Below are 15,325 nucleotides of genomic sequence, written 5' to 3'. Positions count from 1 at the left end.
AAATGAGTTTGACCGGATCACTTTTTGCACGCAACTACTTATGTTGAAAATATTTGACTTCAAGTTGTTCATATTTTAAATTATTCTAAACTCTCTAGACTTGAAAATTCTCTTTTGTACTGTCAGCGGTAATTAACTCTGCATATTTTATGTCTTAAATACTTTGAGAGAACTCAGAGCAGGAACTCAAAACTGTTCCTCATATCCCAGAGCAATGTCCCCATCACATTGTTTTGTTCCAAAGAAAGGTTAAAATTATTTTTGCAACTTCAGAAGTCATTAGAAAATATTTGAGTAGATCCAATAGCGAAACAGGCCCTTTATACCCTGTAGTTACTTCTTTCCCATTCTGTGTCCTCATATCCTACATTGACCTGTAGGGTCAATAAGCATGAAACAAAACAGTGAGATAATTGAAGTCAATGGTTAGGCATATTATTTGCATTTTAAACCTGTTGCTTCGTAAGAGAAGCAAGTTGAATAATTTTATTTTTTTTTTAGCTTTGCATTTTTCAATTATTATCCAGGCTCTTAGAGAATTTGACATTTTTTATTCTAAAACCAAAATAAATAGAGAAAAATAGATAATTAATGTTATAATAGAAATTGCTGGTTCCATAAAATTCAACTGTGGATCCTTGACATGTTAAGAAATTAAGTTACTGCTATTTAAAAGGTTCTATTATATATTACTAACATTAACAGGGCATGAACAAATGTAGCTAGACCACAATTGTCTCCAAGGCTCAGCTTCATCAAAGGAATTATCATCATAAAGTTCAACTTAGCAAGACAACAGAGGATGTAGATCATCCTGGAAGGAAATGGAAAATGTCTATCAATTTATTTCAGAATAAATAATATAGGCTTACACCACAGAATGGCTTTTCACCTCTAATATTTCAACAGAAATAGAACATCACTGTTGCTCACATTTGCACTTAGTATTGCTAGCACAGAGGAAAAAAATACATAAAACTTACAAAGTACACTTACCATTTGCAATAATAAAAATTTTAGATAATATTTAACAGTCTTTGCCTTGTTTTCAGCAGAGTTGTATGGGAGCTGATAAAGCAATGAACTAAAGTGGGTACTTGCATTCATTTCCTTCATTTCAAAGTAGCTGAAGCATCTTTTTTCAGGTTTGTCATGCACTCATAAGTCTGTTATACAAATACTTTAAAATTAAATACTTTAATATACTTTAAAATTAAAATGGCTGGCTGAAAATGTGACAATATCTTCTTTTAAATATTAATATCTAAGAAGGCTCATTAGTGACAGGGTTCACTGTAGAATGAAAACAAAGGCTCAGATGAATAGTTCAAAAACTTATTCCTCCTAAAGTGTGACTTATTTTTCTGTTTTGTACTTTCAGCTGAAATCAGATTTAGACAAGGAGGATGGCAACCTAGAATACATTTTGACTGGGGAGGGAGCTGGAAGCATTTTTGTCATCGATGAATATAACGGCAAAATTTATGTGACACAAAAACTGGATCGAGAAGAAAAACCTTTCTACAGTCTAAAAGCAAAAGCAATAAACAGGAGCACTCGACTTCCCGTTGAACCTGAATCAGAATTTATTATCAAGGTTAGAGATGTCAATGACCATGAACCACAGTTCTTGGATGGGCCTTATGTGGCTACTGTTCCAGAGATGTCACCTGAAGGTATTATATGGTGTGAACCAAAATCTTTATTTCTTGATTTTTTTCCTAGATAGTTGTGTGGATACAAAATCTTAATAACATATGTTACAGAATGCTTCTCAGTGAGATGAAAGCAAACTCTTTTACAGGTTTGGAAAAGGTTATAAATATTTCTACTTAACATCCTTGTTTTTAAATCTTTATTTTGTACTTGTTTAAAAATACAGCATTACAAGTAAAAATAGGTAGAGTACTGAAGCCAGTTGCAAAGGAGATGTGATGACCACCCTCACTCTCTGTATGTTGCCTACTTATTTACACTGCCAAGCATCTTTCCTATCAGTCAGCTTCTTCTTGTTTGGATTAGATTGTGTGCAATGAAGGACTAACCTTCCATTTTCCTAAGCACATGAATTTTCCTGTCAAGAGGAACAACTTAATCCCTACACCTCTTCTTTCCCCCTTCCAAATAATCAAACAGACCTGTACTAGGATCTGTCATGTATCTGGAAGCTTATTTCAGCAAATACAGAGCAAAGTCAACATCTGACAAATATAAGTGTATATATACATCTATGTGTACATACACATATGGATACATAATATATGTACACATACATTTAAAGCCTTCAGGCCCCCCAAAATGTGAATACAGCAGACATAAACAAGCATGTTATAGATGCTATCTCCAAGCAACTATCTTCAAAATCGATGGAAAATTAGATTCTTTAATTCTTACAGAAAGAATCCCAATAATCTCTTTAATTCATACCCCTACCTCTTTTGATTATTTTTATTTGCAGTTGATATTGAACAGAAATTATTGTGCTACTTTAAATAGTATGAATTAATGACGTCATTAATGTAATAGCATCAGTGATCATAAAAGGTAATAAAAACTATGTTTCATTAAGTATTACCTGTTCAATTTTTAGGGCAGAATCAGTGAATCTTTCACAGTGAACAGTAAACTTAATGTTCTTTTACCAGCCAGAATAGCAGTTGCAAGAAAGATATTCATGCCTGGTGTTCAATCAAAAGTAGGGTTAGTATCCTAATTTCTGCATGGAAACAGCAGCTCAGCATCACTACCAATAGCTACTAAACACCTCCATTTAATCAGTTTACTTGCTAGTCACACTGCTTATACCAACTTCTGCCAGGGAAATCACTTGTGATTGTTTCTTCACTGCCACTTTTTTCTGTGCAGACAGGCTTACAGACTTAGTTTGCGTCTGAGCTCTTGGTCAAATAACTTTTTCTAATCAGTTTCTTGTTCAGAGGGTTCTTCTAGGCTTTGCATCTTGTTCATTTACTCAAGTTTAGAGATGAGAAGACAGATGTCTTGTAAACGACCTTTTTATTTTTATTTTTTTTGTACTCATAGTAAAAATACTTATAGTTCATTGTCTAGAATTATTTGGGATTACACGGTTGTAGGACTTCGATGACTCCTTTTTTTTTTTCCCCCTGTGGGAAAGCATTGTTTATAGGGCACAGAGTCTCTTATAAAATATTTATTTTTTTTTTAAATAGCTGATGTTTTAGTATGGTTTCATTTATACTCACAGAGACTTGTAACCATTCACATAAATGTATGAACAACTGACTTATAAATTTCTTCTATTTTATCTTTCTGTCTTAATGAGAGCTATATGGGGAAAAAAAAAGAAAAGAAAAGTAGTCAGGTAGGGCAATGCATAAGGACAAAACAACAATGTAACCTTTTCCCATAGGCCTCTGTTTCTCACCAGAAACCATTAATAAGCAGTTGACAAATGAGAAGTTTTACTCTCTACTCCCTTGAATTTGCTATAAACAGATAATCTAAAAGTGAAAGGCTCAGCTGTCTTTATTCACTCTCCTGTGTCATCTATTATATATTTAAATTCCTAAAATACTATATCACTTCAGAATAAGATTAATTAAGCTGCAGAAAACTTAATCTACTTTGTGATATTCTTGTAATATTATAAATAAAAAATATTCTAGTGAAATGTAGAAATATATGAAATGAAAAAAAAAAAAGTTAAAAAATCAGAAGTAACACCATCTCCCATTTATCAGAACGGGTGAAAAATGAAGAACCCAGAGTGCCTCCTCTCTCAGACACAGACTGCCTGAAATAGCACACTCACAGATATGCAACCATCCAGCGTATGATATGCGAATCCAGGTCATCCTATGGATTTTGAAATGTTTTCTACATTGCTTCTTCCATGCCTGACCTCTTTAGCACTAAAACCATAGCTATTTCAGAGATCATTCTTTCACCTGTTTCTTCCATGTAGACACTACTGGAATACAAATATGTATATCTGGAATATACAGTGTAAGTGGAGTATATACCTTGACAGTGGTCAGCTCCAACACGTGAAACAGCTGAGCCGCACAACATGAGTACTTCTATAGACTCGCTTGCCCTGCTTCTCAAAAGGTAGGGACTGCACTACTGAGGTAAAACCTGTTTCAGTGCACATCCTAAACCAACCTTACAAGGAAATTTATAACCTCCCAGCAGACAGAAAGAGTAATCAACCACAATTTGCAGCACTGGTACCATAACAGTTCATTGTTATCAGTGGTTTTCTCCCAGTAAACTAGAACATACTCTTGCATAATAAGGGATGAAGAACAGAATTAGTTTAAGTGATACAGTGCAACAGAGAGCCTTACCCTTTCCTCCGTTTCAGAGTTCTCTAGCATTGTCTCTACTCACTGATGCTAGATCTAGTAATTTCCTCACAGAAAACACTCTAAGGAAGTGTGGTCAATATTTTGGAAAGCAGGTCATTGCTAGTGAAAATTTTGTCTGGAAGTAAGAAAGAGAGGAGAGAATAATTCAGAGCTGACCACTTGCCTCAGAGAACCACAGCAAAATCAGAAGATAGAGACAGATAATTTTGCCTGCAGTTAGTTACAAATATCACTATATATACTAATGTGCCAGCAAATTAGAATATATTTTAATCCTTTATTAGCTCTCTTTTATCTTCAGTACTAAATTTTATTAGATTTTTAAAGGCAAGTGTCACAGTAAATGAAATGCATGTCAACAAATGGACTCTCTTCTGAGAACACAGGTCTGTGCTCTTCCCTCAGGCACTCGGTACGATTTTACTTAAAGTGTCTTCCATATAGCTGTTAAACTTGTACAAATGCAGTATATCTGATGGAGTGGTTAAGAGTCAGATGCAATAATCTATCAGTACTTAATGTCCTTACCGATTTCAAGCTCTAGTTAGAAAAATGAATAACTATTTGCCATATGAGGGCCCCATAGCATACCTGGCTGCAGCATATAAATGCCACTACTCTGTTTTGCCCAAGAAGGGTAAAAGCAAGCCTGAAGAGATAAAAATTAGTAGTTTGCCTTAAATAAAGCTAATCAAAAAGTTCAATTGTGAATTATGTCCTGTCATGCTTACAATGTTAGGAGTAAGGGTTTAGGGGGGGTTCTTGTTTGGGTTTTTTTTTTGTATGTGTGTGCATTTATATGTTAATAGATTGATTTAAGATATGATTTGTATCTGTATTTTCTCATAACCGCATTCTGACAAATAATGGCTTCTGAGAGTTTTTGAGTATAGAATATTAACATTGTAATTTCTGTTTCTCAAATAAAAATGGTAAACATTATTCCATTCAATAAAAGGTTTGGGTTGGGTTGGTTTCTGGTTGTTTCTTTGTTTGTGGGGCTTTTTGAGGGGGTTGTTTTTCTTTGTTTCTTTGCTTTGTTTTGTTGGGCATTTTGTTTAGGATTTTTTTTCTTTTTTTAGTTGGTAGGTTCATTTTGGTAGTTGTTTTTCTGACTATTAAATGTATAAAAAAATACAACTTTCATGGCATAATATTTTTCTTCTGCTTACTATATAGTCTGTAGTTAACCTAGAAGTTAATGTAGTGATCATAAAATCTCCTTTCTAAAAAAATGTGAGAAAATATAGCCTGGTCTTTACATGGTCTCCTGTCACCCCATTTTAGAAACAATCTTCCTCCTGAGAGTGCAGTATATGTTATTTCTTCCCTCCAGGTCAGCTCCCTCTTTACTAGATGTCTCTTGCCTGTTCACCTTTCATCTCACTGAGCCCAACTATATAAATTCCATGCTTCTAGCTTCTGCTATACTCTGGAAAAGTCAACAGGCAAGCAGAAAAGTGTGCTTGGGTCTTAGAGAAGCAGGAAATGTTGGTTTAGATTCAAACTTTCTCAATGATAGTTAGAAACTGTGCAGAAAATAAATCTAAATGTGTGAGATCCACAAATGTTGTAATAATAACTTTGCATTCCTATATATGTTGGATTTTATTCCTGATTTACTAAATATGGTGCTGTAAATAAGTCCATTTCTAAACAGAGTTGTGGCCAGTTGAGTTTATTTAGTAGGAAATAACACTAACTAGCACTCCATTTCTTTTTCAAAGCAATTGCATTCTAGTTATGTTAAATTGTCTTAGAGGATGAATTTCCTCTAATAGTGACAGCAATTTCCACAGATCACAGCTGATACAAAGTTAACAGTTGTGTAGCTGAAGATTTGATTTACCCTTCAGTCTTATTATGGAATTCTGTTATTTCTGAGGCATATATGTGTCCTGACTAAATATGAATCTGTAATTTTATATTTAACATTTCTCCAGAGCAATAGGATCTGTATATATATTTATACATCTATACACACATCTAAAGCACACATGAATGTCAGATATTCAATATTGTAGGCACGTTTTGAAGGACATATAAGTCCAAACTTGATCAACATAACTGGTATACTCTGGTCTCAGATGGGGAGGCCTGGAGACACACCATCTATAACGCTGCTGCTTCCTTTGAGAAAGCATGGAGGATCACTCTTGAGGAGAAAAGACAACGCAGAAAGAATCGTGTCTAAGGAGTCCTTCTGCTGTGCCTTTTGCAATCAGATGTGTCTATCTTGTATTGGCCTTATTAGCCACCAGCGTGCTTGTAACAAATGGGGGTAGAGCCTGTCCCAAATCTTCTTTCGCGAAGCCTAGCCATGATGATGATAACTTCAAAAGCTCATGGGAATTATTAACAGTTTATTGTACTCTTCACCTAAGAGAAGATAGCATGGGTTATGGAATCGCAATGCTGGTGAATAAATTGAAAAAAAAAATGCAAAACATACTTTTTCAAAATATTTAATTTAGCATATCCTTCTATGAGGAAGCATTTTTCATCTCTGTTTAAAAATAAAAATGTTTAACTGTTAGAAAACTCAGCAATGAATATATTTGTTTTATTGGAGACAAGTATCAACTTTGCCTTAGTCGTAAAAAATATGGTTCTGGTCTAGCTCCCTTGCACTCCATTGTTTCTTCTTCTTTTCTCCTCCAGCAAAACTATGCAAGCTGTATTGGTAAGCAGGTGCAACCATGTGAACATATGCCAGAAATTTTTAGAAAGTATCTTGATTTCCCACTATTCTTCATGAGAAGTGATATTTGTATTCTAATGCAGAACCTAGGTGAGGAAAAATGACAAAAATAATTATTACCTTACAAAATTATGTTACTGTGAATATTTTCTTTTAAAGGACAGTCATTAATGGTAGTGCCAGTCAATCTTCTATCTAGGATTTAAACAGCTTCCCATCAGAGATGAAATCAAGCTCTGAAGTTTAATTGTGCTGTGTTTTTTGTACTGGTAATTCTGTCATCGTTTTTTGCTCTGAGACAGGCTCATTAAAGAGTCAACGATAAAAAAATTTATCTGAGCCTTGTTATACTTCTTGGCTGCTTTGCTTGCTAACAATTAATTTCTTTATCACCAGTGGGCCTACTGGTGATAAAGTAACTGTGTTTTCTTTTTCCTTTGAGAAACCTCCATAACATACTTTGAAGAACATAGAAGGGGAGGAGAAACAATTTGCCGTATTCCATTCACATATCAGAAATTAGGGAAAAAGGCATGATATGTGTAGTATTTTAAGCAACATAATGTAGTGCTAAAAAATTGTACGTTATTTATTTTTATCTTTAAATTCGAATGCAACAAGAATAGTTGCTGGGGACATATTTTCCCTTTTTAAAGATAAATTTTAGAAAGTGACATTTACTTTTGTAAATTTTTAGGACTGTTTGCTAATACATCTGGTATGTTAAAAGGTTTTAAAGAGTTTATGTTCTATAATTATGAGATAATTTATACAAGAAGAGAATAAATATAATCTATTTTATTTTTCCTTGAGGTACTTCGGTTATACAGGTAACAGCTACAGATGGTGATGATCCTTCTTATGGGAATAGTGCCCGTCTGCTTTACAGTCTCATTCAGGGACAGCCATATTTCTCTGTGGAGCCAAAAACAGGTACTACAAATGAACTTGTAACTTGAAAACATTCGTGAACTAATAAAATAGATGCAAGCAAAAATCTTCTTCATTTCAGTACAAAGATCAACTGATACCACCCTACACTCTTACATCTTTGCACAGTTCCTAGATCTGAAGAAAATAAATTTTTTCTTTCCCATAGAAAGTTGAAATTCTTTCTCTCTAAGAAATGCAAACTTCAGTTAGCAAAATATCTTGTTAAAGAAAAGAGCTGCATTACGAGTACCCCAATCAACCACTGCATCTAGGAACACTTCTCACATAACAGCTCTGTGACTCATTATGTGACATTTCTACCTCTATGTTGGAGGAACCACAGATATGGGACATCCCTCCAAAAACCTGCTTTCTGACATGGTTATATATGGTAGAGGAAATAAATGGAGTATTCTGCTCCCCAGAACTCTAAATATACACAATGGATCTCTCATACAGTGTATTTGAAACCATGAGTACTAATTCACAGTATTAGGGCAGTTTTGCTGTGCATGGTCTAGAATGTAAATTGATAACTAGGTCCAGTGATACATTTTATATCCATATTATACTGTCAGATGTTGGGAAAAAAATGAGACTGTTATATGCTATTACATTATACTTTTCATTTTTAGGGGTCATCAGAATGGCTTCCCAAATGGATAGAGAAACAAAAGATCAGTATTTGGTCATCATCCAAGCCAAAGATATGGTTGGACAACCAGGGGCATTTTCAGCAACAGCCACTGTTACCATCAACCTCTCTGACGTCAATGACAATCCACCTAAATTTCAGCAGCGTGAGTATAGGCTGCTTACACTAATTGAAGTCTTGAAGAAATTTCGATCCACTGTGGCTCTGTTAGGTTCACTGGGAGATCTTTTTAGAACAGAACTGTGCTTTGACTTCAACATATAGATTAAATAAAAGTAAAATAAAAAAAAAAAGCCCCCACAGAAGCTCAAAAATCATGAGGAAAAAAATCTATCATCGCAAAAGATTTCAGGCCTGCTGTTTTTACTTACCACTAGACTTTGGAGATAAATCACTTACTAAATTGTTTTCCCTTTAGTTTGCCCTACCTAAGCACCATTTTCACTCACCTTCTCTCTTCTTCTCCTCTCTTCATTCTTTTTTTAAAACAATTGTCTCTTGCCCTTTGCTCTATTTATTGCTAAAGTAGGGCTGAGAGGGGAGGATCCATAAGCAGAAAGACTGTACCCATGTCATGTACCCATGATCTATACAATGCCAGATTTTATCCTTTGCTCTACCAAAAGATGGGAGCTTTCTGAGAGCCTCACGCCGTCATAGCTACAGCAGCTATTAACTAGGGTAGATCACTAAACTGTGCCAGTATTTATTTCTTTAGGACTCTACCATATGAGCGTCTCTGAAGAAGCTCCTGTGGGCACCACTGTGGGCAAAGTCTTCGCAGAAGACAGCGACATAGGGGAGAATGCAGCCATGAACTATTCCATTGAAGGAGATAGCTCGCATGTTTTTGACATCATTACTAACGATGAGACTCAAGAAGGAATTATCTTATTAAAAAAGGTGAGATCTCAGAAACCTTCCAAAAAATATCTAAATACTAGAGAGAATTTCCGCAAGCAAGCTGGATGTTTAAAAAAGGCCTATTGCTTTGGATTCTGCTATTTTTTTCTTTCTTTAGGCTTTGCAGTTTGATTGGAATATTAGGGGGATAAAAAGAAAAATGCTTTTCCTTCTGTTTACCTTTTTGACTCATTCCTATTACTACTGAATACAAGCGTGACAGAGTATCTTAATGTTATCTCTAGCTGTGCAACAGTGTATCCCATTGTGAGAAAATGTTCTATCTCTTCTGTGCATCATCTGTAAAATTTTTATCAATTTTTTATTAGTGCAAACAATATTACTCGTTTCCAACAGCTTCTGTTATGTAAAGACAGAATTTATTACGATATTAGATAGACAGTGGAGGTTTTCTTATGGCATAACTTTAAAAAACCACTAAATACACTCAAAAAATTACCAGCTTATGAATTAAGATATTTAATAGTCTTTGATACTGTGTAATCTTTTCTGGAATCACACAGAAGTATTTCTGGGGCATCTAGGACACCACCTGAAATGAAGATGGAGTTCAATAATGTAGTGAAATCAAGGGCTTGAATGAACTGAAAGCTATAAGTGTGGTGGTTTTGTTTGTTTGTTAGTTTGTTGATTTGTTTTCTTTCATTTTGGTTTAAGAGTTTGGGGTTTTTTTGGTTGTTTCTTTCTTTCTTTTTCTATATGGATTTGTTACAGTTCAGAAAGCTATTTATTTAGTAAGTCTTTTTTTTATTTTTTTTTTTAATTTCAATAGATAAAGACTTTCTAAAATAGTAATGTAACTATGACTTTTTTTACAGTCTTGTCTGACTGTAGCATTAAAGTCAGCCCAAATGTGAAAGCAAACAAGAATAGTTTAATTTTAAAGTGTTTCTAACACAAAAAAAAGAAGTCTTAGAATTAACTACTTTTAGAAATAACTATTTTTTTTTCATAAATTCCCAATTGAAGGATAGCACTATTTTGTCTTTAATCTCACGCCATTTATGGAACTATATTTAATTCAAATATGAAGAAAGAAGTATTTCAAATCTCTCTTTTATTCTTAACAGACAGTGGATTATGAGAGCAAAAGGAGATACAGTATTCAAGCAAAAGTTGTAAACAAGTACATTGATGAGCGTTTTTTGAAAGAAGGACCATTTGAAGACAAAACCATTATCAAAATCAATGTAGAAGATGCTGATGAACCTCCAGTTTTCACCTCAGAGAACTATGTGATGGAGATTGATGAAGGGGCTATGAAGGGCTCATTGGTGGGGGTCGTAACCGCTAGAGATCCAGATGATGATGACAGTCCAGTCAGGTACTTAAAATGTGAACAGGTCTCAAATATAAATGTAGTTGGGATTTCCAAAGTGTATTTCTGCTCCTTACCTTGATTCATAATCACAGTTAATTGTGCTCTCACTGTGGCAGCCTATGTTACTCAAGATGTTATGGTTTAACCCCCTTAAGCAACTAAGGACCTCACAGCTGCTCACTCACTCCCCCACCTGTTGGGATGCAAGAGAGAACTGAAAGGGTGAAATTGTGAGAACTCATGGGTTCAGATGAAGATAGTTTAAAAATAATTAAAAAAAAAAAAAAGGAAAAGAAAGTAACAAAGGGAAAAAAAACAACGTACAACAAAACCGCAAGAAAACAAGTGATGTAGAAAAGACCCAAAACAATTACTCACTGCCAGCCAGCTGATACCTAGCCACTCAACCCAGCAACAGCAGATCCTGTTTTTAATAATTTTAATAATAAATAATTTTTTCTGTCTCTAAAAGAGAAAACAGGTAATTAAGCTTTAACATACGGTTTACAATTAAAATAGCTTCCTGAATTGCCTGACATCACTATGTACTATGCAATTTAGACAAGCTAGGATACAGTGAAAAATGGTTGAGACATAAAATAATTTATGGTATGTAGATTTCTAATAGCAGGAATATATATATATTATGTTATGGCTTCAGAGGTTTAGGCAATGATTTCTTATGATTTTACATTCATTTACTGTTATTTATTAAGGTAGTAATAGGTTACATCAAATAAGAAAGAATAAAAAATATACATGCAATTTTTCATTCTCCCCTAAAAAGAGATCATTTGGTAGTTTATTTAGATGACTGCAGCATCTCCTGTTGAACAATTACATGTTAATGCATATCTATAACTTCTTAGAAATATTTTAAAGGAACTTGCCTCAAAGTGAATATGTCTGCATAGTCCCAAAACAGTGATACATATATTGCCTCACTGAGTTTCTTTGGAGTATGTCACTTCTTATATAAAGGTATGTTTACTGGGCTAAGTGCCATGCAAATAAGAGTATAATTTTAAAACCATTGCTACCATAAATGACAGCAGTTACTTGTAATACAGAAAACAAGATGAAGCCCTGTCGCGGTCCGAAGGGAAGAGGGGACAGGACACCAGGAAGGGTGCAAGCAGACTTGTTTATTCAGGCGTGTGCCCTATTCTTAACCGTCCCGCCAGGGGAAGGGGGCAGAACCTCGGGTGGGCTATCGGACAGACAAATGGGGGAGCAAATCAGAACAGGGCACAGGCAAAACGGGGAGGAGGAAGCCTGGGCATGTGCAGTTGTGCACTGTGTAGCATGAATACAGTGAAACCACATAATAACAGTAAAGTCCATATGAAAGTCCTGCCAGTTGCTGTATGCTTTTCTCCATGCCTGGAACTGTTCCCATCCTGAATCTTGCTTCTCCACAAAGCCCCGGTTTCAAACAAACAAATTAAAAAGTTATGCAACAAAACCTTACTACATCAGTAATAAAAAATAACAAATATCCAACATAGATTTTTTGGCAATTGTTTATCAGGAATCAGATTACCAAAAAAAAAGCCCAAACAAAACAAAATAAAAATATTAGAAACCCTAAACAAGCTTTGATGTGGGGTATGAGGAATACTCACTTAAAGAAAAAAAACAAAACAAATTAAATAAATCATAAAAAAAAAACAACCAGAGAAAAACCAATCAAAATTACAAATACCTAAAATAGAGGTTTATAAATGTTAAAAATTCAGCTCAAATTGTAAGAACTTTCACTTACAGTGTTGCGATGGTTCCTTGATTTGTCCTTTACTGATTTTCAAAACAGAGAAAACACAACTATAAATAACAAGTTAGAGTGTCATTCAACTTCTGGTACATTAGTTCAGATGGAGTCCCAAGTGTTAACAGGAAACAGAAAGACTTTGTCAAGCACAATTAAAGGTACAATAAAAGGGAGTAGTTTCATGTGGGAATTCAAAACTAGAGTGGAAAGAACCTTGCAACTATTGAAACAGGTTTTATTTCCATGGAATAGAGTCTACTAGGAATTGCATCATATGGTATTTTTCTTTGTAGGTCATTTAAAATATTAGTAAATATCCTTTTCTGCACCAATATCTTTGGTGTTTTTTCTGTCCATCTCTGGGCTGTGATCAGTGGCTAAACTTTAACCATTTGAGTGTTATATATGTATATACATTCACATGTGCATGTCCGCATATGGTCATAGCATCTGGAGCCTTTTCAGGGAACATTCAGGAACACAGGACTCATTTGCAATCATCTCCTGCATTTGGATTTTGTAGCCTGCCTAGACACCTCATTACAGATAGTTTTCTGTCTTTATAATGCCCGTTCCCTTGACATCAGAGCTTGTCAGCAATGATAAAATAGATTTGCCATTATACCTCCACTTAGCTGTTGTGTTATTCATTTCACAAGTGGCACGTTTGCTGTTTCTTTTCAACGAAGTCATTCACCTGCTGTGAGCCTGACTTAGAAGTATGAATGAATAATGCATTTCAGATTCAGTTCACATTCATATAGATCTGAGACATATTTAGTTTTATAAAAAGAAGAGCTTTGATCTTGGCAGCAGTGAGTTTTAAATGTTTATAAGTGTACATTTTTCATGATTTCTGAGTTGTTACAGCACACATTTATATGCATATATGCACAGCTCTGTTTTCCCAACTCGCAATAGCTTTCTATGTCCTTTCCTCTGATGAAACATTTTGGTATTAGGAAATCTCTTTTTTTTTTTTTTTTTTTTTGGTGCAGGTACTCTATTGTCCAAAGCATGCCTTTAAAGAGACTGTTCAGCATCAATGAACACAATGGAACAATCATTACAACTAAACCTCTGGACCGAGAGATAGCTTCTTGGCACAACATAACTGTTACAGCCACAGAAACAAGTGAGTAAGAAATTTAAGGAACACTGTGTTTTATATACTGTGAACTGTAATTATCCTCTGAATATGCCTTCTTTTAAGCGGAGAATACATGCTTCTTTCTCATTATATTACTGTTGCTTGCTACATTAAAGAGCATTATTAAAATGATTTGTTAAATAGAAGCAGAATGTATTTGAGCTCCAAGGTCCTGTGCTTTTTCATAAAAGATGACCTTACCAAAAAAAGAAATTGTAATAGGATCGAGAGTGTAACACTTTCAAGTTACACTGAAGCATATGAATTGTTCCTGCAGTGCAAGATCTTAGGTTAAATTAGACCCTGGTTAATTTCACACCACATTTTTGACTAGTGTGAAATTAGCCAGGGTCTAATTTAACACCAGTCAGAAACCTGTGACTCAAATTAATTGTGAATGTAACGCCTAAATCAGCTAGACTTCTATTCAGTAACAATTAAGTCTATGAAGCAACTTTTACATAGATTTCACCTGTCAATTTTGTTTGAAAGTCAAATACAAATTACCTCTGTTTGTGCTTTTGGTGATCTAGTTGTCCTGAATCTGGGGCAACACTAGAAATTTAGTTATAAGACAGTTTAACAAAATATTATGCAATATTATTTAAAAATTAATCCCATCCATCCTTAGGAAGGAGAAAAACTATATCGAACTAGAGTCCAATCAATAAATCAGAGAGGTTTTGCCAAATACTCTTAACACCTTTTTTAATCCTGAATCTCAGTTAAATGCTATTTATTGCTAAGACCACTTTAAACACATATTCATAAACAGCACTATTCCCAAAAGGCAGCCTTCTCTGTATATATGTAGAACGTTACTGTTGGAACTGTACATAGGATAGTCAGTACCCATTTTAATTGAAGTCTTTAATTTGTATTTAGGAATTGATAATATTATCTGCCTTTTTAGCTTTTCCATGAGTTTTTAAGCAGAAATGTATTTTTCTTCTCATGTTGTTAGGCAGCTGGCAGATGTTGGCAAAATTGGTCTCTGGTGTAGTTTTATCTTGTCTTGAATAGCACTATGGAAACACAGCAGGATGACTTTGGTCTGGACTTTTCTGTTTAGTTAAACAATAAAACAGGAATGAACTAAACGTTTCAAATGAATAACTGTCTCCTGCAGCAAAAGAGAGTGAGTCTTTCACAGTAATGAAAGTTGTTGTAGAGAAATGGAGACCTCATTATGTTCATATTCTTATTCTTTATTTCTTTAATGATGATACGGTCACTGTCTATAACACTCTGTTCAAAAGCATTGAAGTTAGGTCACCTTGGTCTGGCATACCTGGAATGATTTATACCATGAACTAGCAGAATTTTATTCCTTGTAATATAGTCATAACACATACTCTGGGCATGAGACATTTGGTGGATGACATTGTGGCTCCACTGAAGCCAAATCAAAATGCCATTAGAGTTCACTCAAACAAGTTATTTATTGCACCTGAAACACATTTTGAAACTGCATTACAACAGCAGCCTCCCTAGGAGCCTGTTAATGCCCAGAAACTC

General features: G+C 34.6%; 1 protein-coding gene across 5 annotated transcripts in view; it reads left to right on the top strand.

Annotated features, from left to right (window-relative positions):
- Positions 1–15,325, top strand: part of CDH19 (cadherin 19) — a 114,786-nt gene that overhangs the window by 76,659 nt on the left and 22,802 nt on the right. For 4 of the 5 annotated variants that reach the window (XR_010431208.1, XM_064657522.1, XM_064657540.1 and 1 more), the window contains 6 exons: positions 1,382–1,676; positions 7,867–7,986; positions 8,622–8,786; positions 9,360–9,544; positions 10,636–10,889; positions 13,656–13,792. Coding sequence is in view for 4 of the 5 variants with exons in the window: in XM_064657522.1 (XP_064513592.1) it covers positions 1,382–1,676; positions 7,867–7,986; positions 8,622–8,786; positions 9,360–9,544; positions 10,636–10,889; positions 13,656–13,792 (1,156 nt within the window). In the remaining variant the exon portion in view is untranslated. Of the gene's footprint in view, positions 1–1,381; positions 1,677–3,946; positions 4,093–7,866; positions 7,987–8,621; positions 8,787–9,359; positions 9,545–10,635; positions 10,890–13,655; positions 13,793–15,325 lie in introns of those variants that run through there. The other variant, XM_064657548.1, reaches the window with a different exon arrangement.

Source organism: Pseudopipra pipra, chromosome 1, assembly GCF_036250125.1.
Source record: "Pseudopipra pipra isolate bDixPip1 chromosome 1, bDixPip1.hap1, whole genome shotgun sequence".
Lineage (NCBI taxonomy): Eukaryota > Metazoa > Chordata > Aves > Passeriformes > Pipridae > Pseudopipra > Pseudopipra pipra.
This window is presented reverse-complemented; position numbering and strand designations above follow the sequence as displayed.